Genomic DNA, 27,614 nt, shown 5'->3' with positions numbered 1-27,614 from the left:
TCTTTTGTAAGGAGGAGGGTCTGGGAAGGAATGCTTAATTGGCTATGCCCTCTGGCCTTTAGGTATCTTATTAATATGGAGATCTCTTGAGTCTCTGCAGCCTGCAATCATGCCCTCTACCTGTGGAGGGGCTGGCTGGTAGGGGCTGAGAAGTGCAGATCAATGGAGATCTTTGGCCTTGTGTCAGGAGCCTGTAGTCTGGGAGCATGGCCAAATGCATGCCGTCCCTTGCAGGGATACCTGTTGGGTCTCCAGCCATCTCTAGCTGGTGCTTGACCAGAAACCATGCTATCCTTTCACGGTCCTCTGCCCCACAACAGGAGAAAAATATCTCAAAATATTTTAAGTAACTATGATTTTGTGTTCTACTGCACTGATATCTATCCTTGGCTCAGTGCAGCCCAGAAGTTGAGCATACCCATTAGCTAGCCTCTCTCACTACAACCCAGCCCAAACTAGTATAAACAACAAAGATAAATTATTCTAAAGACAAAGATAGTGGTGTTGTGTGGAACCAAGATGTGAGACTTATAGGAACTGCCAGATCTAAGAATGAAAAACCTTTGTTTGTTTGTTTGTTTGTTTGTTTAGAGATAGGGTCTCAGTATGCTTACTATGTAGATCTAGCTGTCCTAGAACTCATTGCATAGAGACAAAGCTATCCTGTTTCTGCCTTTAAATCCTGGGATTAAAGGTTTGCACACACACACACACACACACACACACACACACACACACACCATGCCTGGCCCTGTGAGCTCTCAGTTACTGCTCCAGCACCATGCCTGTCTGGTTGCTGCCATGCTGGTCATGGACTCTAACCCATTCAACCTATAAGCCCCAGTGGCCTCTTTCTATGTAAGTTGGTGTCTCCACGGCAATAGAAGAATAACTACAACACAGACATTCGTGTCTTGAACCTGTATTTAAATTTGCTGCGTTTGCCACTGGCTCCCTCATTCATGTGTGAGGTATAATCACCAATGATTTCATTTACATAATGACGTTGATAACACTTGGAAAGCTTAAAGATTTGTTTTTTATTTATGTGTCTGTGTATACATGAGTACAGATGCCTCTGGGGGCCACCAGAGGGCGCCAGGTACTCTGGAGCTGGAGTTAAGGAAGGCTGTGAACCACCTCCTGTGGATCCTGGGAACCAAACTGGGGTACTCTGTAATAGCAGTACACACTCTTAGCCCCTGAGCCATCTCTCCAGCCCCAGAATTTGGAAGTTTATGTGTGACATATTATTCACCCTTTGGATGGGGGCGTAGTGGGTGGGACAAATCACCCAGCATGGCAGTGAGCCAACAGGTCCACAGACCATACCGTGCACAGCCTGCATGTGCACAGTGAGGAAGAGAGGCAGGGCAGGACCATGGAATCCTGGCTCTGACCTGCACGTGGGGGCAAGAACCTGCTTTGGCTAGGAACTTTTCCCTAATGAAAAATCCAGAAAGTTCTTTTTCTCCACTTACAAAATTGTCAGGTTTGTTTTTAAATTACCTTGAGCAAGGTCAGTTTGCATGTAGTCTGTGTGAGTGAACTTCTCCAGACACCTTTTCATGTAAGAGAATAGCCTCTGTCTTATAACACACACACACACACACACACACACACACACACACACACACACACACACACGCACGCACGCGCGCGGCACAGTTTCTCTTATCTCCAGTCTGACAATTAAAACACAGATATGCCTGAGGCCTTCCAGACAGTTTCTGAGACATTCAGACCTTGCATTGAAGGCCAAAACCTTTTGGTGTTCAGAATAGCAACTTTCTGCTGACATTCAAAAGCTTCTGAAATCCCCAGTCAGGAACTTGACTCTAGGGCCTGGAGAAGACAGCTCCACTCAGTGATTAAGAACGTGTGCTGCTTTCTCAAAAGACGTGGGTTCAGTTCCCAGCACCCACACTGGACACACACAAGCACCTGGAACTCCAGCTCCAGGGAATCTGACACCTTCTTCTGGTTCCAACAAGCGATGTATATACATGCACATACCCACACACATACACATAAATAAAAATCATTTAAAAGATAGAAATTGACTCTGATATCAGAATGGGTGCTGCCTGTCTCAGCTCTCCACTGCAGAAAACTTGTGTCAATTTTCTACAGGTATAAGGTTTACACATAGGTAGAAAGTACCCAAGTCAATGTTGGTGTAGTATGCTGCATCCAGATGTAACCAGATGTTTATATGGACACGATAACATGGTAAAATAGCCTATGAGGTCTGTCCAGAGAGGAATTCTAGTCTTGTCTTTAACACTCATTGATAAGAATCCTGCCATGATATTGCCAACAGGCTATGGTCCTTATATCATGCAATTTACATCTCTCTGTCTCTTTGTCTCTCTCTGTCTCTTCTCTGTCTCTCTCTCTCTCTTTCTGTGTGTGTGTCCCCCAGAGGCCAGAAGAGGATATCAGATCCCCTGTCAGAAGTAGGTGTTGGGAACTGAACTCAGCCCCAAGCCCCATGCATTCATTTAAACAACTTGTTTAGATTTATTTTCTGTGTCTGGGTGTTTTGCCTGCATGTATGCCTGTGCCCTAGGAGGTCAAAAGATGTCAGATCTCCTGGAACTATAGCTACAGACAGCTGTGAGCCCCCCTCCCCGCCCCCATTGGGTGATGGGAATCAAAGCTTGGTTATCTGCAAGAGCAGCCAGTGATTTTAATGGCTGAACTATCTTTCCAACCCCCATGAATCTCTCTCTTTTTTTTTTTTTTTTTTTTTTTTTTTTTTTTTTTAATGTATAAGAGTAACTTTAGTGAACACAGGTTGGTAGATCTGTTTGGAAAAAAAAATCTCTATGCCCCAGAACCCTCCAACACAAACAACAAAATACTGGCTTACTCCAGACTTGCCATAAGGACATTCAGAGGGAGTGTGTGTCCATGTAGAATCAATATATCTTAGTTTAGTGTTACCCAGGGATGTGCTTCACTTGAAGCCAGGGGACATTTCAGGCCACAAAAAGTCACATTCTTTCTTACACTGAGTTCTTAATTTAGGAACTGCAAAGTTTGAAGTGCTGATCAATACGCCATACTGGCGGAGAGCTTGACCTACAAATGAGCATCTGGTGGAGAAAAGGTGAGTTGTGACCTTAAAGGCTAAATTAAAGTCCAGAGAAATGCTATTCTTGACATTAAAAGATATTAGGCGATTATACAAAGCAGACTGCCTGTAGCCACAACCAGGATCTCAGCTCAGTGTATCTCAATGGCTGTTACCACAGCAGGGTCACCTTAGGCATGTGACACCCTTTTCTTCCCCAGTTTCAGATTCCAAACTTTCTGCTGAACCCAGGAGTTTGTATTTCTCAGCTTCCCTTGCAGCTATATGTGGCTACGGGATACAACTGGAAGTAAGAGTGCTCTTGAAAAAACGAGAATAGGTGTCTTTGTTCTCACTTGGAATTCAGCCATAATGGCAGAGCTTAGGCACCCTCCTCACACCCCAAGCTAGGAATGGCCATCTTCATGAGGGGGAGGGAGAGCAAGATGGAAGAAGTGTGGGTCGCCCACCCCATGGAAGAGTGAATCCACCCAGTGAGTCTTGTTATTTGAGATAGAAAGAATTATTTTCTCTGTTGTTTAAAACCACTATTCATTTTGAGATTTTCTGGGGTGTGTGTGTGTGTGTGTGTGTCTGTTATGTGTACCTGTGTGTGTGCTGGGAACAAAACCCAGGACCAACAGAACAGTCAATGCTCTTTACCACTGAGCCATCTTTCCAGCCCCTACATTACGATTTATAACAGTAGCAAAATTACAGGTATGAAGTAGCAATGAAAATAATTTTATGGTCGGGGGGGTGGTCATCAGGACAAGAACTGTATTAAAGGGTCACAGCAGTAAGAAGGTTGAGGACCACTGCTCCACAGAGATTTAAGAATGGGACTAGTGACAAAGATGGCGTGGAAGAGTGGAGGAAGGGAGGCCTTGCCAAGGTGTTCACTGGAAACATGTCCCCCACAGTTTGAGTATTTTGCAGAATGGGATGGGGGTGCTTTTTTGAGAAAGACTCATATATCCCAGGCTGGCATGCAACCTTCCTATGTAGCCAAATTTGACCTTGAACTCCTGACGCCGCCATCTCACCTTCCCCTCCCACCTCTTCCAAATGCTGGAATTAAGTTGTGGTCCACTGCACCCAGCCAGTTGTTGGAATCCCAGTTCTCAGTGGTGGTGGGAAGTGGGGGCCGGTGGAGAATCACTTGAGTCACCCCTTAAGAGGTTGATGATGCCACTCCTGGGGAAAGGGGATCCTCTCCGGAGTGGGTTGCTTACAAAAACGTTAGCTTAACTCGCCTCATGCGTTGTTTTCTGTGTGACTCCAGCTCAGCTCTGCTCTTCCGTCATGGGACAGTGAGAGCTCAGGCTCCTGCCAGATGTAACTGCTGAGCCTCAGAGTCTGACCCACAAGCCCGTTCATTTCTGTGCCTCGTGCATTAACTGGCCTGCCATGCTTGGCCATGGTGGCACAAAGTAGGCAGAGACATGTCCCCCAGCTAATAGGGGCATGTGGATAAATGAGAAGGGAGGCAGATTCAGTCACAAAGAGCCCTTCCAGGGAGGCCATCCAGCAACCCGGAGCATTTCTGTCAAAGGCAAGATACTTCAGTGTTCGAACATTTGTGAACCTCCCTCCCAGGCCCACATGGGGAAGGTGTCCCCCCACGTAGAGGCCTGCAACAGTCTACCTCATAGGCTCACTTGAAAGGACAGCTGTAATGTGCCCCTGTGAGGAGACAGGGCCTACTGTATGGTCTTTAGGTCATTATCTGCACTCGGGATGACTGCCTCCTCTTTCACTTTCATTTCCCAGAGGTGAAGGGAGCAGTTTGACTCTGCCAATCAGTCCTGTCTTTGCCCAGGCTCAGAGCCACAGAGCTTGATAGGTTATTTCTCCACCGAGGGTGAAATGAGCCAATTCAAGCCAGATTAGATTATATTAAAGGCAGGTTTATGGGAAGCTGCTCTCTGATGGGCTAGTTCTCTGGCCCCAAGGATCAAGGCCAGGGAAGTTGTAATGGGAAAAGGATTGGGGGAGGGAGGGAGGGGAGAAGGCAGGGGAAGGAGAAAGAAAGAGAAAAGGGACTGCATGCATGGACAAAGAGAGGAGAGAGATCAAAATGTCTCCATTATATAGGGAGGAAACTCTGGGGGGTGGGGGGAGGGCAGCCCAGCCCCTGGGCTAGAAAGTTCAGGGGTGGGGGTGGGGTATGGCAGGTAGGGACTGAGGGATGCTGGGAGAACCTGGAGGCCAGGTCTGCTTTGATATGTAAAACTATGCACCTCAGACCCTTGTCCTGGGGTTGGATTCCAAACAAAGCCAACCAGGTATGGACTAGAACCTCCAAACTGTTGAGTCTGCAGAATCTGCTCGTCTTTATCTGTTCCTAAAGTGTCTGGTACAGAAAGGGAAAGATGTCACACTTCAGCATAAGTTCATGTCGAACCCCTCTGATCAAACATTCAAGTACTGTATTTGTTTTCTTTTTTCTTTTTTTTTTTTGGTTTTTTTCAAGACAGGGTTTCTCTGTGTAGCCCTGGCTGTCCTGGAACTCACTCTGTAGACCAGGCTGGCCTCGAACTCAGAAATCCGCCTGCCTCTGCCTCCCAAGTGCTGGGATTAAAGGCGTGCGCCACCACCGCCCGGCTCTGTATTTGTTTTCTTAGGGACCATGTTGTTGGCATGTGGGGGGGGGGCTGCTCCCTGCAAGAGGTATTTCTGGGTTAAATAAACAGTAGCTTTAAAAAATATATATGGCTGATGGTAACGTGCTTTATTGGTTAAGAACCCTTCCTTCCCCAAAGTGCATTTGCAGATGTAGCTTAGTGATGCTGGCACAGTGGTCAGTGACGTCATCCCCAGGCAAAGGAGAGGCAAGCATTCCATAGCATCCGGCTTTTGTAAGTAACCGTGACACCTGACCTTTGAATTCTGACATGGGACCTCTACATACCTCTCCTGAAGTGGGTTTGAACTCTGGGCTCAGAGGAGCTGCTCTGGAGATTCAGGCCTTGTTACTTGCGCCCCTTGCCCCCACCCCCACTCCCCTTCTTGTGCCCAGAGAGGTAAGACCCTAGCTCAGGCCAAGGGCCAAGGAAATGGACACATTTCTCAGTGTGCCCCCAAATGCTTGACGACCAAGCGGTGAGGGATTGCTGCTGCATCCGCTGGAGCCTTCATGAAAGTGACGGTGCTGCATCTGAGGTACAGAACAGAAAGCCGAGAATTACATCCTATGGAATCAAGCTCTGATTTCATCCCTGAAGTTCTGGTTTACAAAGTTTGCTTCCTTCCAGCCTGCTTCTCTTAAAAGGAGATGCTTGCTGCTGCTAAGAAAAGAAAAAGGCCCAGATGTGCCTTCTGAGTTGGAGCAAATATGATATGGATTCTGATTCCTCCTCCGTTTCCTTCAGAGCCTGATACTTTCCATGCGCAAGTGGCTCTTGGCTCCATTCGTCTTCTCTCCTTCTCCAGGCTGCTTGCTTTAGCACAGGTAGCCATTCCACATCCTGCTCACAGTAGCACAACCTTGTTGAAATTTAACAAAAGGGCCACTGGAGGTATGGAGCACCATTGTAGGGAGATCTCATGGAAAGATAACCACACACACACACACACACACACACACACACACCCAGCTAACCACCCATGCTCCAGTGACCTCCTGTCACAGTCTTGGGTACCACTGTTGTGTGGAGTATTGTGACTTCAGTCAACACTCATCCTCAATTCCCTAGCAGGAGAGAAGAACGCCCACCCAGCCTTCATCATGAGGGCCATCCAATCATTGTCTAGGCTCCATGTGATGTCATACAGATGGGCAGGGCCTCTTTTGGAAAGTATGCTTGGCTCTCAGGGGCAACAGTGAGAAGTGACACAACCTGATACAACCCATTCACAGACTCTCCAGGGCTTATTAACATGCCAGCCACAGCCTTCCTCCCCACCGCCCCCATGGCCATCAGGACCCCGTGAGGGCTTGCAGATCAAGATCATATCAAAAACGCTGCCATCTCCACTCCATTGACAATCCTGAACCTTTTGTTTCTTCTTTGTGAAGGCAGGGGAAGGGTCTGCTCGGTGGTTGCTTCTAAATAAGCCTCCATAAGTTGTAAAAGCAGTTCTTAGAACGCTCCTCCAAAGGCCCCTGAGATGCACCTCCATCTCCTGCACTGAACTACAAACAACGTCTGTGACTGAGCCATAAGCACTTTCGGCAGTGAGCCTACCAGCCCACTGAGGACTGACCTGTAAGCACCTCTGGGACTGAACCACAAGCACTTTCAGAAGTGAGCTATAGGTCCATCCAGAACTGAGCTCTAAGCACAGCAGAACTGTCAGCCAAACAGGAGGAGACTTGGGGGTGGATGTGTTTCTGGGGACTCTTAGATTCCAGTGGTCCAGGACTGGGTCCCATCTCTTGATGTCTACCTGGGCACCTGGCAGTTGTTGGGACAGGTGTGGTGAGCACAGACTTCTATCATTTAATCCGCCAAGCTCATCTCCAGCTTCCTGATGAGGCGCTGGTAGGTGTCTCTCTCCACCTGCCAGGAATGATGTGTCCTCACGTATTCCCTTCCATTGGTCACGATTTCCTTCTCCAGTGCAGGATCACTAACCAGTCTCTTTGCCAACTGAATGAACTCCTGGAAGACAGGAAATGGATGAGAAACACACATGAGTGATGGGTGGAAGAGGGAACCCTGGAGAAACACCTTTTGTAGGGGCCGGAATCAGAGTAATGCAAGCATTCGGGATTAAGAAACACTGTATATGTCCGGTGGCAAGATGGTGCAGTGGGTAAAGGTACTTGCCACGGAGCTTAACAACCTGAGTTCGATCCCCAGGACTCACCTGGTGGAAAGCTGGGTCCCACAAGTTGGCATTTGGCCTCCATGTGTGGCATGTTCACATACACACACATCCACACACACCAGGACACACCACATCCACAACCATCTACTCACACTATTCTCGTTGCAGCTTTGCAGTGATCTGTACCTACAAGTAACACGAGCACACACAACCCCACAGATCTGTGCCCACAAACACCTGCTGAGAAGGTCGGGGGGGGTGGGGGGGAGAAACCCTGGAGCTGTCAATCATGCTCCTCCCCAGTCTTCCCTGGTCCAACAAGAATCATCTCTTGGCCTATTTCTGCAGTCGGCGATGGTTCTGCAGAGACTCGCACATGGTCAGAGTGAAGATATAAGTGACTCAGCCTTAAGTGGGAGGTGTTCACCACGCCCTACAGGCTCACGGAACACCATGTGGGGTGTTAAAGATGGTAAGAGCTGGAGGAAGGGGTACAGTGGTGTGGAATGTTGTATAAGACTCTGAGGAGCCTTAGCTACTGGGGATCCCCCCCCCCCCGGCCCCCAGTGAACCACGCAAAAGCAAGAGAAGTTTATTTTTCCAGCATGTTAAGGTCATCCTGAATCTAAAAGGAGAGGTGACAACCTCGGCGGCCTGGTCGGCCAGTTTTTATGCAGTTTTCAGGGTAGAATAGAGCAACAGCCATTAGGCCCAATGTGGTTGGCAGAACAGTGTGACTTTGAAACTGATTGGTCCTTAGAGTGGTAGCAGGAATGGTTGGCCTGCCCTGAGGAATGTGTCCACAGGCTCTGTTCCCCCTGTGGTCTTCCTGAGGAATGTAATTCAGACTCTCCCTACCAGAGGGGGTCTGCTGGAACCCTTCAAAGGCTCTGAGCTAACCTCTTCAGTTTCAGCTATGGTTCACCTGCATAAGACTGGGCCCACTGATATTCTTTCATGGATTGAGAAGCGGCACACCCCTTCCTGACAAATCTGTAACTGGCTCATGGTTGATAGGGGATAGAAAGTGTCCTGATTAGATCTGTATCCATTTGACGCCTTTTCGGGTGACCCTCAGTTGAGAAAATAACTTCATTGGCCTGGGAGCGAGTTTATAAAGCATTTTATAATGATAATAATAATAATATTAATACTTAATGTGAGACGGCCCAGACCACTGTTGGGTGGGGCCACCCCTGGGCTAGTGGTCCTGGGTATTATAAGAAAGCAGGCTGAGCAAGCCACGGAGAGCAAACCTGTAGGCAGCTGTTATCTGTGGTCTCTGCCTCAGTTCTCCGACCCCAGGTTCCGGCCCTGTTTGAGTTCCTGGCTTCCCTGATGAAAGACTTGTGTTCGGTTAGGAGTCCCTGGCTTGTCCTGCTCCCCGACTTGGGTCTGCAAGTTTCATTCCTCCCTCTCCCTCCAACCCTGCCCACTTGAAAAGCCTGGAAACAGAAAAGGAGAAAAAAAGCCCAGTCCTGCATTCTGGACTGCTGTCCCAACCCCCTCACATAAAGTCACCAGCCTGCGACATTCCCCATCCCCCCAACAGGCACAAGCCCAGCATGTGGCAGACATATCATTTTCCCTCAGTAACACCCCTTCACCCTCACCCCACCAACACCCCCTCCTCTGCTCTCATTACCCAGGAGCCCATTCCCAAATAAACCTGCCCTTTTTTGGCTTTTTTTTTTTTTTTTTTAATTTATTTTAAGTATATGAGTACACCACCATCGCTCTCTTCAGACACACCAGAAGAGGATGCCAAGACCCCATTACAGATGGTTGTGAGCCACCATGTGGTTGCTGGGAATTGAACTCAGCACTTCTGGAAGAGCAGTTGTTTCTCTTAACCACTGAACCGTCTCTCTAGCCTCCCCCCCCCCCTTTTTTTTTTTTTTAATTCGGCTGAATTGGCTTATTTCTTCAGGGGAGAAAAGCTTATCAACTCGGATTAGGATTTTGAAGCCAAGCCAGGCGGTGGTGGCGCACGCCTTTAATCCCAGCACTTGGGAGGCAGAGGCAGGCAGATTTCGAGGCCAGCCTGGTCTACCGAGTGGGTTCCAGGACAGCCAGGGCTATACAGAGAAACCCTGTCTCGAAAAAAAAAAAAAAAAAAAAAAAAAAAAAATTTTGAAGCCAAATAAATCCTTTCTTCCCCAAGAAGAAAGGTTTTTGATTATGATGTTTTTATCACAGCAATGAAATCTCAAGTGTAAGAAAGGTATTTTCTTCAGTAGTATAGCTACCAGTAAAGAGTCCATATTCATGAAAATAACCAAGTCACAAGGAGGAGGAGCAGATGGAGGAGGGGCAGGTGGGGGAGGAGAGAGAGAGACAGAGAGAGAGAGACACAGAGAGAAAAGTTACTCAATGGGAGGAGAATGAGCAGGAAGGAGGGATAAGAGACAGTAAGCAGGAAGAATGGTCCAAATACATTAAATAGGTATGAAAATGTCATAATAAAACACAGTATTATATATAATTAATATTATAAATAATATATTAATTAATCTTATATTCAATGTTATCTAATATTATACAATACTTAATATTATATAATATATAAATATAACATCAATATTATATTTAATAGCAATAATTACTTTCTCTGCAGTGACCCAGGAGTCACGATTTCTTCCCTCTTTTATGGCCACAACTAGAGAGCCTCAGCTCACACACTGGGGTCAGAGAAGCTCTTCACACCAAGGACAGTGCCTGGTGCAGAAGGAAGCTCTGGGACTCAGGGCCAAATCTGTGTTCCAATTCTGCACCACTTCTCTCTGCTGTGTGATTTCCGACATGCTAGTTCCCACCGCTGAGCTCACACTGACCACCTGTGGTAAGGGTCCATGAGTCACTGAAGAATGATACCCCCAGACCCAAATAGTATGTAAACACAAGGAGTGTTTTATTCTGCAGAAATCCAGCGTGCTGGGTTCTCTGATTACCAAGATAGAAAGACAACCAAGTGAGCTTGCAGGCCTGATTTAAAGCACATTAGGGGATTTCTGGGGTCCAGAGCCATTACCAGGATGTGGGGCCTGGAAACTTGCTGAGGAATCCCGGGGTAGGTGAGCTTTATCTTACTGTATCTCTAAGCATTCCAGAACCATTAGGCTGGATGGAGGGAAGGGTTTGGGGGGCTAGGGTGGGGAACTGTGGCTGGAGAAATAGCTGAAGAGGTCTGGAAACTGCTGCTGACCCATTGTCCTTGCTTCAGGCCAGGTGGCAGGGCAGCTTCTGAGGCCTGGACTGGGCCTGGAATTGCCCAGTTCTTGGAAACAGAGATTTAGGTCTAGTCTCCTTAACTGCCAATTTGAAGCCTGTCATGGAGTCAGCCTCGCCTTCTCACTGTGAATGAGCAAAGGCCACTGTCCCCTCAGGCCCCTCAGGCCTCATGCACACCGAGCATGAGAAAGTCCGGGTTTTATTTTCTTGCCTCTGCTCCTGTAGCTCTCCCTTCAGACCACAGACCACAGACCACGTGTGCGTTATTAATTGATGCATCGGGGGCCTCCTGCTGACCAGTACTTAATTTCAAAGCCTCTCATAATTAGAAAAATTAAGATGTATTCTGATATCAAAGCTTGTTTAGGGAGAAAAGGGAGCATCCATTATTTATTCTGCTTGCAAGGAATGCTGAGCTAGGAGGCCTGGGTTTAAGTTCACAAACTCCCCTTTCCTGAGGGAGACAAAGAGGCTTGCAGACAGGACTCAACTGTCAGCCAGAGCAGTGGTGGCAGTTGCTACCAAATCTCATGCTGACAGGGCTGGGGCAATGGCTCAGTCAGGAAAGTGCTTGCCTTGCAAACAGGAGGGCTTGAGTTCCATCCCCAGCACCCACTGGAAAGAACTATACAGTGGCTACACACATGTATAGTCTTTCAGCACCAGGAAGGCAGAGACGGGAGGATCCCTGGGGCTCACTCACAGGCCAGCTCAGCTTCCTTGTGAATTCCAAGCCCATGAGAGACCCTGTCATAACAAATCAAACAAGCAAGGGGAACAGCAGCTGATGTTATCCTCTGGCCTCTACAGGCACCCCACTACCTGCATGCATACTTGTGAGCGTGCGCGCGCGCACACACACACACACACACTCTAAGACTCTTGTGCAGAAACGCATACACACTTAATTACCATTGTAACCTTCCTCCATCAGGTCTAGTAAATGCCAGCCAGGAGACAGTGTCTGAGATTAACGCGCAGTGCTTTCCCATCAAGAGGGAAAAGCCACATATCCTCGAAATTATTGTTAATTAAATGTTGAATGCCTTTTATAGCTGGCAATATAAATAGCAACATTTATGTGGGTGGGATTTTATTTTTATGTATTATGTACACATTTCTAGTAAATTGGTATTCTTTTCATCATAAAAACATAACGTATTTATTCCCAACATGTGGCAGAACAGCATTCATATTAAAATTATTCGATGGGCTTAGCACTTGGGAATATTACTTTACGATGCTGGCTGTATCAGTGATTTATCTGATGTGGAGGAGTGGGCTGAAGCCAGGGCCCTTGCTTACTATCTCCGCAGGACTCGGGGTAATTTTAGAACAAAATCCTAAGTGATGGTGGATAGGTTCTGATAAAGCACCCAATTTATTTATTTATTCATTTATTTATTTATTTATTTATTTATTTATTTTCTTAGTGAAGTCTTGGAAGAGAGGGTTTGAAGCAAGAAAGGTAGAAGCTAGATATATCAGATGTACCTTATGGCTGGCTTAACAAATGGGCACTGGGAAAGAGGGGCAAGGAAAACAGAGAAATAGCCAGACCCCACACACACACACACACACAAAAGGAGGGAGGGAAGGAAGGAAGGGAGGGAGGGAGGGAGGAAGGAAGGAAGAAAAAGAAAGAAAGAAAGAAAGAAAGAAAGAAAGAAAGAAAGAAAGAAAGAAAGAAAGAAAGAAAGAAAAGAAAAGATTAGATTCCCTGGTACTACAGTGACTATCTACGGAGACTGGATACTGTCCCCAAGAGTGGCTAAGCCACTTGCCACCCATTTGTTCCTGGTCAAGGACTGTCTGTAAAGTCAACTGCCACAGATCCCGCATCCCCTTATACAAGGGTCTTTGCTTTGCAGCTCCAGGACCACCTAACCCCAGCTTAGCTATAGCACAACCACTGAGTGAGTGGCTTGCCCCAGCTGGACCAGCAGAGGTGCCCACATGGAACTCAGCCATGAATACCCAGGACTGCAGCCCCAAACTTACCTTTTCCTTCCTCTCAGATGAAAGAACCAGCTTTTAATGTAATGTGGTCTGAGGAAAAGACTCCCATGGATGACCCTATTTGTCCATACTGACTGTGGTGCTGTGGGGTGAGCCCAGCTCATTCCCTTGACTCAAGAACAGAGAAAACCTGAGACTTGCTCCCAAACCACAGAAGCTGGCAGAGGTCAGGAGCTAGGACAAAGATGAGGGGTTATGGCAAGGGTCAGGAGCTATGATGTCTGTGACTGGTCCATGCTCCATGGCCTTGCATGAGTCCAGGGTAACATCAGTCTGCGTAATGAAGACCCCCATACTCGGGAGACCCTTCCTCAAGTCTCAGGAAATCACGACCACCCAAAGATCACAAGAAACCATACCTGGATGCAATCAGCAGAGGCTTTATTAGGGAAATTGGCCGGCGGTCAAACCACAAGCTCTCTCTCTGAAGAGCAAGGTTTGGCCTCGAGTGGCGGGGCTAAGGGGTCTTTTATAGCATGGGGTGGGGAAAGGAAGGCATTTTCATGCGGTTACACATACATGATTGGTTGTTTTACAAATTTTGAACATAGCACTGGGAAGACCAAGGGAGGGAGGGGTAACCAAGAACAGTGGAACATTTCAGAGGAATCTAGCCCAAATGATCTAGAGTCATGTGAAAATCACTCTGCACACTCATTCTTCTCAAAAATGTGGTTTTACCATATCACTGCCCTACCCTGTCAACTATTAACTATTTCTCACTAGCTCCACCCGTAGAGCCACAGCCCTGTCACTGTGTTTTTACCACCCGAATGACTTTCATTCTTTACAGCCAGTTCCTGAAACTGGCCTGGCTTGTTTCAGAGAAAAGTTTCCATGTCCTTAAAAGAACTTAAAAAGCATCTATATATGTATATATTCTATAAAAATGATTTTTATAATTTTTCATTCTTCAGTATCTGTAACCTACCTAGGGCCACCACACCAGACAGACCAAAGAACTACAGAGTAAAAGTTTCAGGGAAATGTCTGTGGAGTACACACACTAAATGGGGGTAGAGTAAGCAAGCCTGGAACAATCACAGGTTCTACAGAGTTGTCACCCCAGAGCATGCCAGAGTGCTGACTTAAGCAAGTCAAGTGGCCTTGAGGGAGGGGCTTTCTTTAGGACCAGTGAGGCCCCCTTGCAAGCCAAAAAGGCAGGGAAGATGAGCACACTAAGACAATGAGAATGAAAACTGTGCGCAGAAACACCGGTCTTCAGAGAGCTCAGAATCAAATGAGTACTGATGCCTATAAATCAGCCTCAGGAAAACCATGTGCCTCCCATCCCCCAGTGAGTAGCCAGTTGGGGGTGGGGAGACACACTCATTAAGTCACTCAGAAACACAAAGGACAGGGCAACTAAAGAAAATGAAGGTGCAAACCAGAGCTACCTCCAGGGTTAGAGGTGTGCAGGACCTTGCTCAGTCAGACACCTGCAAAAAGTTGTTGTTGTTGTTTTTTAAGTGATATAAACAACCATGGTTTCTCTTCAAACAAGAACTGTTCCCAAAGTTTACTCTCTTTCCCTGTCATCCTCTATTTTGGTGGAGACTATATCTTTTCTTTCTTTCTTTCTTTCTTTCCTTCCTTCCTTCCTTCCTTCCTTCCTTCCTTCCTTTAAAAAAAACAAAAAAAGTAACATTTAAAATAATACGTATTCTTTGAAAATCTTCTATATGTATACAAAGTATCTCAATCCTATATATACTCTCTCTCCTATAGCCCTCAACACATCTTCATCTCCTCTTTAAAAACAAAAAGAAAAAAAGAAACCCTCACTAAGATTAGTAGCACATCATCGAGGATCATCCACTGGGTTGTGAGCATCCTACCAATAGCCACATACTCCTAAGAATGCATTACTCTCCCCCGTCCCACAGCCATCAACTGCCAATAGATCCTCAGCCAGGGCTTCAGCCCTTGAAGCCCCTCCCCTCTGTGCTAGAGTTTTGTGTGGCTTGATCTTGTGTGGGTCTTTTGCAGGTAACCCAGTATGGCGGCTTGAATGAGAAATGTCCCCAGCATTGTCTTAGGTGTTTGAACACTTGGTCCCCAGTTGGTGGCGCCGTTTGGGGGAGGTTTAGGTGGGAGAAAGGAGACTACTTGGGGGGTGGTCTTTGAGATGAAAAGGGACTCTACAGCCACTTTTAATTAGCCCTCTGCTTTGTGACTGCAGCGAGGGATATGAGCTCTCAGCTTCCTGCTTCTGCCCTTGTATGCGATGCTATCTACACATAAACACATAAACAATAAACCACTTTCTTCTGTAAGTTGTCTCGGCCCTGGTGTTTTATCACAGCAACAGGAATGTAACTAAAGCACATATCTGTTGTGAGTTCGTGGGTACAAGGACCACATCCTGCCCAGCAGACAGCATTCCACAGCTCTCCTCCTCATCTTCCAGCCCCATCCTCCAGGAGCTTGGGACTGATGAGGAAATAGCTGGCTTATTCACAGATGATTAAAAGAAGAAATGAAAACTGCAGATCCAGTGCTATGGTGGGAATCCAGCTGTTCCCTGGGCCAAGGCGAGCTCTCCAACAGAGGAGCTAGCGTGGGAATAGCATTCTGCTCAGAGCAGCCCCTGTGGGTCACAACTAGTGGGTTTGGGCAGAGGAGGGCGTAGTGGGTTCTATGCAGGAGCCCCAGCATAGCCTAGCACGCATATCATTCCCTATATGCGACAGGAAGCACAGAGGGTTCTGACAGGTGAATAGTCTTCATTATTTCAAATGGGTTCCTTTGCTCGGGGGCCAAGAAAGTCTCTGCAATGGAAGTGGCTGCTGAGATAAATAGCTCTATTAGGACCAGGTGCTGCCTGGCACAGATGGGGCACAGTAGATACTGGGTTCAGCTCTGTCATGGAGACAGAACCCACAGTAAGTGGAGACAGCCAGAAATACAGAGCACCAGGCAGGTGACTGGGCCTTCTTGCAGTCCCCACCTTCTCCTCCAGGATTACCCTTCCAGTGACAGCCCAAGGGTGTCCTCTAAGGGACACCTGAGGCACCTGATGACTTCTAGGGTGCTGAACAGTGAGCACCTTCTTTACAGTGAACTCTCATGAAGCAACACTCTTCTGCTCTGATTCATCCCAGGGGCGGAGATGCCATTAGATCTGCCCTACACCTGGGTACCAAAACTGTCCACACACCTCTATGCTTGGAGAAGGATCCTGCAGTGGGATTGGTTGAGCCCTCATTGGGTACAGGTAGATGTACATACAGGGTACTGAAAGAATAAGGAAAGGAAGGAAAGAAAACCCTTCCCTTTCTGTCCCTCTGGGTCACAACTGTCCCCTTCCCTGGGTTGCAGGCCCATCCCTAACTAATCTCTGTTTCTTCAACAATAAAGAAGCAGGTTTGTGAGTCAACAGGTGTCTGTGTGGAAGATGGCAGGGACACCACAGAGGTCACTAAAGAAACCATGTACCTTCTCCCCTCATGTTTTGGGGAAATTTTTGACAAGCAGAATTCTCCTGACATCACCCTCGATGCCTTGGTACTCAGGCCTACATCAAGTCCAGATGCTGAGGTTCAGGCTGGCGCTCACCCCAGGTGCAGCTTCCACATTTCCTGAGGCGTGAGCCCCATCTGGTGGCCCTTTCTATCCAGCCACAATCATCAAGCCCAGGTTCCATGGGTCACTAGGGACTTTGCCTCTGCTAGACTGTGCCATCTGTCTCCAGCATAGGGTGGTTGTAGGCCCCAGACAGGAAAGGTCCCTTTGACTGATAAACCAGGATGAATAAAGGCTGAGAGAATCCACCTGGGGGTGGGATGAGAAAGTACCAGAAATCCTCCTGAAAGGAGAACAGTAGGGAGGGAGGAAAGGAAGGAGAGAGGGAGAGAAGGAGAGAGGAGGGAGGGAGGGAAAAAACAATGAAGGGATGGAAGAAAAAAGGGAAGGGGGAGAGTCACAATGAAGGAGGTGAGAGCAACTGTGTGTGGGGGTGGGACATATTTGCATAAGTGTATACCTGCATGTGTGCTAGCTTGTGTGCATGTATATATGTGTGCGTGTATGCCTACATGTGCATGTATAACCATTTCTGCATCTCTCACCTGGGCTGGACCTTGCAGGACCTCAGACCAAGGAGCACAGACCCACTCTCTCAACCCTCTCATGGTAATGCGACAGCCAGGACTCACAGAGCTAACTCTGTATGGTCCCTGTACACACACATAGACAGGCTGGGATGGACTCTTCCGAGAAACCCAGCCAAGGCCCAGGGCCCCTCTGTCCAACACTGCAGTCAGTCCTAGCCTACTCTGCTGGGGCCTCTGAGCATCCAAACATACAGGGATGGGGAACTGGATGCTTAGTGACTATTTAACTTTTTTTTTGGGGGGGGGGGAGGTGCCCTTTAAAAAAAAAAAAACGTATAGAAGTCAGAGAATAACTTGTAGAAGTCGGTTCTCTCTTCCCACCATTTAGGCCCCAGGGATAATACTCAAATCTTTAGGGTCAGTGCTAAGTGCTCAATGGTAAAGTCTGGCTCTAAATTTAAATGTGAACTCTCTCTAGATTTGATGATTCAAAATCTTCTTCAAAGCAATTGGCACAGCATTTGCTACTTCCAAGCAGAGGCGTCTCACCTCCATATTCTGGATGAAGGAGTAGCAGACAACAGAGAGTACCCACGAGCCACTGTGGATTTCAGAGGGGAACAAGACCCCTGAGCACCGCCACCTTCCAGGTGGGACATGAGTTTGAGAATAGCATTTCCCAGAGTACCTTGCTTTTCCCAAAACACAATCAAAGCCATCCATGCTTAAAGAAAAAGATGTCTTTAAGAAAGATGTAAGCCTTGAGAAGAGGATGCAGCTCAGTAGATAGATTGCCTGGTTGCCCTAAGTCTGATGCTCAGTACATTCAGTGTGTCAGTGGCCACCTACAATCTCTGCACTGGGGAGATGGGGTGGGGTGGGCTGGAGGATTAGGCATTCAAGGTCATGCTTTGCTATATAGTGAGTTTGAAGACAGCCTGGGCTACATAGACATTGTATATACATACATACATACATACATACACACATATATACATACATATATACATACACACACACACACATATATATATATATTTCTTTTAAAAAGCATAAGCTGGCTGTACAGAGATAGCTCACACCTTTAATCTCAGCACTTGGGGGACAGAGGCAGGAGAATCTCTGAGTTTGAGGCCAGCCTCAAACTTGGAACTCTACAAAGTGAGTTCCAAGACAGCTACGGCTACACGTGGAAAACCTATCTCAGAAAGAGAGAAAGAGAGAGAGAGACAGACAGACAGACAGACAGACAGAAGCTCGAATACAGCACATCATTTATAAACATTAGCCACTGCCACCATTAGTGTCCCCCAATTTATTTCTCTACAGCTGTTTAAAGAGTCAAAAGAAAACCTTCTAGAAGATCAACTCGAGCCGCCCTTGAAGAACCCAACCCTGACAGAATATGAATTCACAGAGTCTATTAAATGTCATCTAGATCTTAATTTTGAAGCTATAAAACTAAGCTATAAAAACACCTAGGAAAGTCACTGGACTCCTTCCTTCTTCTTAAATGGAGAAATAACCAGATTGTTGTGGTAATGAAAAATCAATGCTGAGCGGGTCCGGGAAGCTTCGTTTCAATTGAAATTTTCCAGAGGTAAAGTGTACAAACCCAGAGATTATTCTGTCCCTATAGTGAGATGTGTTTAGTCATCAACTTTTTAGATAAAAAAAAAAAATAGACATAGGTATAGGATATAAATATAGAGATATATTATATAGATATATGTATAGATATGCGTCTACATTAGATATAGAGAGATTACATATAGACAGACATAGAGATAGATAAATAGAGATATGCATATAGATACAGATGTGGAGAGAGATGTAGAGGCAGCTGTAAATGTAAATGATTCAGTTGCCTCTACTTATAAGACCCCCCCAAACAAATGCCCCCATGCTACTTAGTTTTTGTCACCTGGGTAGAGGAAACCTCAATAAATGAACTTTCTCTATCTGATTGTCCTGTGGGTATCCCTGTGAAGAATTTTCTTGGTTATTGATTGATGTAGGGGAGCGTAGCCCACTATGGGCGGTGCCACTCCTAGGCAAGGCAGTCCTGAGTTGTATAAGAAAGCAGGCTGAGCAAACCAGCAAGCAGTGCTCCTGCTTCTGCTGGAGTTATCACCCTGAATTCCCTCAATGATGGACTGTGACCGGGATGTGTAAGCCACATAAACCCTTTCCCTCCCCAAGTTGCTTTTGGTCATGGCATTTCCCACAGCAATAGAAAACTAATACAACCCTTTCCTTTCAGATTCTTTTCTATGCTCTCATCATGGGGGTGGGGGTGGGGATGAGTGTACAGGTTCTGGCTTTTATCATTCAGCGTCCAAGAACAAAGGCTTAGGGGCAGGTGAAAGTGGGCGGGTACCAAATCTCCATCTCTCAGTAGCAGACTTTGAAGGGTTAAGCCCTCCAAAGGGAAAGGGGGGGAGGGGTTAGAGACAGAAAAATGCAACAAATAAAGACTGAACACACCCTGTACCTCACAGCTGTCACCAAGGATGAACTTGAACGTCTTGTCCTCCCAAGAGCTAGATTTATAGTTACATACTGCCATGTCTAGTTTCAGGCAGTGCTGGTGCCTGAACCCAGAGCTTCATGTATGCTAGGCTGGCCCTCTACCAAGTGAGCCTTATCCCAGCATCTAAAATGGTCCTCTTTCTAGTGGCCAATCCAGCCACATTCTTCAGTCTCCACATCCAGGCATGCTGCATGATCTACAGGTTTCTTTCCCCCCCCCCCTTCTCCTCCTCCTCCCTTATGTGCTGCCTGGATGAATTTAGTTTTTATAGTCCGCAAACCAAGACCCCCCCTTTCTTTGCTGACTGTCCACTGAGCTCCCAGACTCTGCCCACCATTCCTGGCTGTGCACTCCACCTCCTTGCACAGGTCTTACCCTCCCCCACCCCGCCCCCTCTGAACACTTCAGTCTTTTATCTCCAGCCCTACATGGGAAAAACCAGGTTTCTTTATGTTCTCAATTAAGGGATAGCAGCTAATGCAGAATGGGTAACTATATTTAGCCTGACTTCAAAGAGCGTTTATGCTTACCCATTATTTATGTGCTATGCATTGCATATACATATTTTAGCTCCCAAAGCCGGTGGTCTGACAGGACAGTTCTTCTTAATAAATGAAGTGCTGGTTCTCATACATATTTGAATGCATATTTGAAATTGTTCATGCTTTCCCTGCCTCCCAAGTCTAAGTTCCGTGGTTGATTAAAGCAATGCCAGCCCGGAGTTCCTTAAAGCTTGCGCTATTTGTTTTTAGAGCAACGTATCCCAGCATACACTGCGTGTGTGCCACATCCGTGTCTCGCGCACTGTTTCGGAGTGTGAAGAATCGCAACTCTTCCCGCACAGAACCAGGAAGGGCTGTTGTTCTAAACATCCTTTGGTTAAGCCAACGTGAAAGCGGTGGGTCCAAACACATTTCTGAATAAGTTCTAAGTTCTGTAGTGATGGGAGTGGGGTGTTGGAGCTATCTCTGGGACTCGGGGGGCTGGGACTCACCTGAGAGGACCTGAACATGAGAGAGGCAGGGTGCTATGTGTCCCTCCAGGGTGAGAACAGAGGCCACAGAGCATGCTGGACAGCTCTCCCTCTGCCAGGAGCTGGGAGGCTTACAAGAACCCCAAATTCACGGATGTTCTTCCCACACACAGAATTCATGCCAATGAGGCAAACACGGGGAAAGGTCTCTCTTTACCTGAGGGTTTGAAAACAGCAGTCCCGTAACTCCGTGTTCTACCACAGCCGAGTTCCCAGGGATGTTCCTGGCTAGCACGGGAACTTCCAAATCCATTGCCTGTGAAGACGGGAGGAGCGAGGATGAGGGTAGCATCTAAGAACCAGACAAGGGGGCCAGAAGATGGCTTAGGTGGTAAAGTGCTTGCTCTGCAAGCATCAGGATCTGAGTCCAATCTCCTTGGGACTCCTGTTAAAAACAAAAACATAACCAGGCATGGTGGTACATACCTGTCATCTCAATACTGGGGATGCGGTGGCAGGGACCAAGTCAGGGGGATCCCTGGGACTTACTAGTCAGCCAGTCTAGCCTACTTGTCAGGCTCTGGGTTGTGAAAGACCCTGTCTCAAAAGCTAAGGTGGATGGGGCTGAAGAGATGGCCCAGGGGTTAAGTGTGCTTGCTGTTCTTGCAGAAGATTGTAGTTTGGTCCCCAGCATCCAAGCTGAATGACAGTTCACAATCACCCATGACTCTAGATCCAGGGGCTCCAGCGCCTTCTCCAGGCCACCATGGACACTCCCCCACACATGTGCACATACTCCCACATATGTGAACATTCGCCCACCTAGACATGCACCAGCATACATAATTTAAAATAAAAATAAATCTTTAAAAAAAAAAATGGCAAATTCTGAGCACAGACAAGCTTCCGAGAATATGTGAACACATTGAAAAGTTTGTCCCGACAGCACTGTAGCTGGCAAAGCCCCGCGCTAGACAGTGTTTGGAAATAGGCCTGCCTGCGTTCAGAGCAAATTCACAGAGCAAGCCCAGAAAGACAGAGGAGGGGCCTAGCCCAGCGCCGGGGGACAGACACACGAAATGCTTCCCTTTACCAAAACAGACTCACCTGACCTCCCTAGACTAGATCAACCTCCTCTTATGGGGTGGACAGAACCTCTCTTTCATGCTCTCTAATATCCCTGTGGCCAGCCCCGCCGCCCCTTATTAGAGCTGCCTGGGGTTTATAGAAAGTCTGGAGTGGGGCGATGAAACAAAGTTTCTCTGTGCTTTAGCTGTCCTGGAACTCACTCTGTAGACCAGGGTGGCCTCAAACTCAGAGATTCACCTGCCTCTGCCTCCACGGGTGCTGGGATTAAAGGTGTGTGCCATACCTGCCTGAAACAGTCTTTATTTTTCATTGCACAAGCAACACAGCTGCTGGAACCTGCACCCCATTAAAAAAAAAAAAAAAAAAAAAAAAACAGCCGCCGGACTTGAGGGAGGCACAGCTCACCTGCAGGCGTGGCTTGTGAAGCTTGCAGCCAGGCGGTCCTGGGTCAGACTGCCCTATCTCTATTCTCTCGAAGAAGAATTTGCTTTGACTTTGTGACATGGGTGACTGTTCTGAGTGCTCACTGCTAGTTTGAGAGAATGACTCGATCTGAAGGTGTTCATGCAGACTCAAAGACCTGAGCTGGATAGTGGTTTGGGTGAGGTCAGCCAGTGGCCGGGCAGTACATTTCTTCTACGCAAAGACCACCCAGCCTTTTACAAAATTCCTCACCTCCGGCAGTTTCCACATCCCAAATAAATGCCCTTAGCAAGGCTTTCTAGTTCTGACACTTGAAAAATAGCTTCGGCTTTTTAAAAGAATAAGGAATGGTCCTGCCCCAGGCCCCCACATAAAATCAATCTCTCTCTATCTCACCCCCCCCCCAACATATACACACTTTGGCCCCAAAATGGCGCAAATGTTTTAAAATTCTCTTACAGGGTCCTTCAAGGTTCTCTGACCACTAGAGCTAGAGAGACTGGCTATGGTCAAGCGGGCTCCTTCTTGCTCTTAGCTTTAGATTTCCCACCCTTCTCCCACAGAGGTCCCAGAACCTAACCCAGAGGTTTTATCTACATGTTGACTCCATCTACATTGGTGTTCTGAATAGGGAAACTGGGCTATGAAGGCAACCCTTTATATCCTTTGTGTGTAGATGTGTAGAAGACAGAGGAAAACTTGGAGTGGCCATCCTCAGAAACTGTCCGCCTCGTTTTTTGAGATAGGGTCTCTCACTGGCCTGGGGTCCATAGACTCTATTAGGCTGAATGTCTAGCAAGCCCCAGGGGTCTGCCTGTCCCCCTTCTAAGCCTTCTCCAACCCTGGGATTACACTCACAAAGCAACCATGCCTGGCTTTTCCTGTGGGTCCTGAGCGTTGGACTCAGCACAGCAAGCACTGAACTGACTGAGCCATCTCTGCATCTCCCTCCTTTAAGGTAATTCTATTGGGTGGGAGTGAGGGTGGGGTATTTTAAATCCACAGTAGGCTTGAATGGGAAAGGCCTGGCGGGCTTTTAGCACCAATCACCCAGTTGCTGTGCATCCAGCTGGCATTTGCCCTTGACACGTTTTCAGCGAGAAGGGGATATTTTAGCCAATGGGCATTTGTACTTGCCTGCTCAAGACAGCAGATTCAGAAAGGTTAAAAGTTTACTTCCTGGACCAGTGATGGGCGTGTGTTCTGTGATTAACACACTGGCCATCTGAAAGGGATTCTGAAGAGGCACGCTTACCACTCCCCCTAAAATCAACTTCATTCAGAACCCATCTCCCAAAGGTTATTTTGCCTTCTCCAAGGAAGGCCACATCGACACTTCAAGAACATCAGAATTGCTAACAGCTGCCTTTCTTATGAGGCAAGTTGAGTGCCACAGCAGTTACTCCACAGAGAAAGCTGGGCGTGCTGCTCGTAAAACCACTCAGCAGACTTCAGACCCTTGACCTGAATGTGTGGAGGGGAATGTGTATTTACATATAGAAGAACAATTGGACACCTTCTCTACATTAGTTTGAAAGTTAGTTGCTGGGGGTGACAAACTGCCCCAGTGACTGGGTCTAAGCACCCAACCAAGGCTGATAGTTATCACAGAGCACAGGTAGAGCTGGACACAAAAATGACACAAGGCCATGTCATGCACTTTCAGAGCAATTGATGCAAATTCACATTTGCTCCAGGGTATCTAGACACGCTCTTCTGGTATCCATTGGCAACTGCACTCACTTGTATGTACACCCACACAGACATGGGTACATACGTGTAACTTAAAATTTTTAAATGAATCTTTTTAAAAAAAAAATCATGGAGAAGAGCAAGAACAAACTGGTACCACATCCTGAGCTGCAGTTACCTCCAAGATGGCGGCCGACATGCCCTCGGAGACTGAGCTGTTGACTAGCGCAAAACAGCTCTTCACCACGGCATGCAGATCTTCCTGGCACATCTCTCGGATCAGCCGCACCCCTGCAGCCCTGAAAAGGACAGAGGAGAGGTAACATGGCTATTCCAGCCCTCCTCTTAGTCCCACTCAATTTTATATGAACAATTAAGACCCAACTTGTACATCGAGTGAAGCTGGGTCCCTTGTTCCTGCCAGGAAAAAAAAAAATGCAATTTAGACAGATACACTGATCCGTTATCTCCAAAGAGGCTATAGCAGTCTGCACCTTCATCAGCCAAACACAAGTAAGATCCTTCATTCTTCCAAATCTTTGTTACGATTTATTTATGTGTATCAGTATTTGAATGCGTGTATGTGTACCAGGTGACTGCATTACACACGGAGGCCAGAAGAGGGCATCCAGATCCCCTAGAACTGGAATTACAGGTGATAGTGAGCCATCATGTGGATGCTGGGAATTGAACCTAGGTCCTCCGCAAGAACAGTCAATGCCCTTAACTAACTGAGCCATCTCCAGTCCCCACATGTTTGTTATTTTAAATAATTGCTTTTTTTCCCCAGTGTCATCAGTAGTAAAACAAAATAGATATCATCTTCAAGTGGTCTTCACTAAGTCAAGTATGGAGGCATGCACCCAGGGCCCGTGACATAAGGGGCTTCTGATTCCAGTCCAGCCTGGGATGTGCGGCAAGACCCTTAGGCAAAAACAAAGTGCTTTGCTCTGGCCTTTCCCCTAGATGTCTAGGGAGATAGAGTGTCTTGCACTTTGACCGAGTCCATTTATTGGCCTCTACCCAGGAGCCCATGAGAGATCACAGGGGACATTATAGGAGGCTACACTTGCAACCTGCTTAGAGCAGAGTCTGAGATGGGTAAGCTGGGACTCCTGAACCACTCGCTTTGCCACGCAGGATTCCTAGTGTGCATGATGCCACCTGCCTGAAGATGTCACCTGCCCGTCACTCTTACCTCCTCACCCGGTCTTTCACTTCCTTTGTAAATACTGGATCTACCTAGAAAAAGAGGGACAAGAAACACTTTAAAAAATCTGACCCTCTGGCTGGCACATAGCTCAGCAGGTAGACAGGCCCGTGCTACAAAAGCCTGAGGTCCTAGACTTGATCCCAGAAACTCACATGGTTGAAGGTGATAACTGAGTCCCAAATGCATTGTCCTCTGCTTTGCATACATATGCACCATGGCATGTATACACACACATACATGCACACACACGCATGTACACTCACTCACTCACATGCACACACATTTAAAAAAAAAATCCGACTCTGCAGGTGAGACAGCATGGTAGTGCAACTATTGTGCACAAAGGCCTAGGTTCAGTCCCCAACACTGCACAAACCAGGTGTGATATGGAAAGCCTGTGACCTCAACACTTGGAAGGAGCCAAAAGGATCGTGAGTTCAAGGCCATCTTCTGCTGCATGGCAAACTCCAAGCCAGCCTGCGATAGTTGAAAGGCTTTGTCTGGGGGCTGGGGTAAGCTTGACCTAAATCTAAGTCCTCAGCACATGAATCCTAACAGGATCAAAGCCCACCCAGTAGTTCCAAAAGGAAGAATACAGGAGAAACAGAAGAACAGCCCAAGTCCAGAGGTTATACAAAGAAGATAAGAATAGAAAAGAGAAGGGAGTGGGGGTCTATGGGCACCACCCTCTGTAAGCATTGAGCCCAAAGAAACCCAAAGGCTTCAAAGGATAGCGGGAGAGTGCCTACAGACAAGACTGTCCAGTCCTTCAGGGAAAGGCTTGCTTTTTTAAAAAGATGCAGATGGAATTTATCATAAAAAGCAATCAAGGGGATGAGTGGGAAGCCTTTGTCAAAGCAGCCCTGGAATTGAAGTTTGTTTTTAGGAGCCTTCTCAGAAGCATAGTTTTAAAACCAAGGTCGTGCCCCTAGGCTGATGAATAACAAAATCTGTTTATTCATGTGAGTATTATTCAGACAGAAAAAGAAAGGACTGCATTATGTAGTAACTAGGCTAGGCTTGGGGGTGTACACCTGTGATACAGTACTGGGGGTGGAGGCAAGAGGATCGGAAGTTCAAGGTCATACTTGGCTATATACAGAGTTCAAGGTCAGTTCCCTTTCCCGAGGCACAAGAGTCTCTCATCAATCTCCTTTCAACTCATCACAAACTCTTCCTTCCCTAAGACATCCTGACAGCTACATCTGAATGACTAACACCCGTCAGATTGGTCCCTCAGTGTCTCCCCCGTGACTACTATTATCAGCCGTGAATATGATTTTCAAACCGTTGAAAAAGCTTTCTTCAACACAAAACTCTAGAGTCAGCAAGATAAAGATGGCTCAGTGGGTAAAGATCAAGCCATCAAGCCTGACCTGATTCGAAAATCCAGGACTTGCATGCACCATAGCACACTTGCCTCCTCCGAAATAAATAAGTAAATAAATGTAATTTAAAAAAATTAGGGCCGGGCAGTGGTGGTGCACGCCTTTAATCCCAGCACTTGGGAGGCAGAGGCAGGTGGATTTCTGAGTTCAAGGACAGCCTGGTCTACAGAGTGAGTTCCAGGAAAGCCAAGGCTATACAGAGAAACCCTGTCTCGAAAAAGAAAACAAAACAACAACAACAAAAATTAGGGGCCAGGAATGGTGATATTCACTTTTAATCTCAATACAGGGGATGCATAGGCAGGTCAATCTCTTATAAGATTGAGGCCAGCCTAGTCTAAGTACTGAGTCATCCAGAGGTACACAATGAGATTGTGATTCAAGAAAAAAGAAAAAGAAAGAAAACATATTTTAGAAGGAATAGAGAGACAGCTCAATAGCATCTGCATGCACACACAAATAAAAATATAAATACATATTTAAAAAAAAATTTTTTTAAAGCCTAGGCCTCACTTCAAAGACACAGCAAGGGTGTGAAGCTAACTCAGGAATTCAGGATGCTAGCAGCCCCTCATGACTGTGGCTCCAGCCAGGCTGCAAAGAAAGTAGATTCAATTCCTGTTCTCATTTACACGTTGCCAATAGCCATCATGAATTACAAGCACGCTGGCTAGCTGAAAGCAAATGTCGGAACAGCTAGCTTTATAATGCCAGGTGATATAAAGCCTTTGTCTGGAAACTCTGTTCCACTTTCTTCTGACAGGAAGTGCTGTGCGGTGGGCCTTGAATCCTTCCAACTGCTAGGATGCCTGCTCAAGGACTGATGGTCTTAGGTTTACTGATAGCCCTGGGGCCACCACGTGGCTGGAACTGTGTGGGGCTATATTATATCAAACATGAAGGTGTAAGAATTTGCAGTTATCAGTTATCCCTAGGAAGATCTGTGCAGAGAGGAGCTTATAGCTATGAACAACAAACTGCTACTGTTGTAACTGCTTATAATTAATACTCAGTAGCCTTCCAAGCCAGAAGAACAAGCCTTTTTAAAAACTATTAACTTACTTCTAGCAACAATGTCATTACTGAACGCTTCCATCCAGGAGGACTCAAAGAGGTTGTGTAACTTCACCAGAGTCCCAGATC

The 27,614-nt window shown here is 46.9% G+C and overlaps 1 protein-coding gene across 7 annotated transcripts in view; it reads right to left on the bottom strand.

Moving 5' to 3' along the window:
• Positions 1-5,792: 5,792 nt before the first annotated feature.
• The window catches only part of Glt1d1 (glycosyltransferase 1 domain containing 1), a 71,525-nt gene continuing 49,703 nt past the window's right edge, over positions 5,793-27,614 (bottom strand). For 6 of the 7 annotated variants that reach the window (XM_076922976.1, XM_076922978.1, XM_076922974.1 and 3 more), the window contains 4 exons: positions 25,069-25,112; positions 24,049-24,169; positions 20,884-20,982; positions 5,793-7,686 (listed from right to left, as the gene is read on the bottom strand). In XM_076922976.1, the coding sequence (XP_076779091.1) occupies positions 7,525-7,686; positions 20,884-20,982; positions 24,049-24,169; positions 25,069-25,112 (426 nt within the window). In that variant the 3' untranslated portion in view covers positions 5,793-7,524. The remainder of the gene's footprint in view (positions 7,687-20,883; positions 20,983-24,048; positions 24,170-25,068; positions 25,113-27,614) is intronic. The other variant, XR_013107068.1, reaches the window with a different exon arrangement.

Source organism: Arvicanthis niloticus, chromosome 24 (genome assembly GCF_011762505.2).
Source record: "Arvicanthis niloticus isolate mArvNil1 chromosome 24, mArvNil1.pat.X, whole genome shotgun sequence".
Lineage (NCBI taxonomy): Eukaryota > Metazoa > Chordata > Mammalia > Rodentia > Muridae > Arvicanthis > Arvicanthis niloticus.
This window is presented reverse-complemented; position numbering and strand designations above follow the sequence as displayed.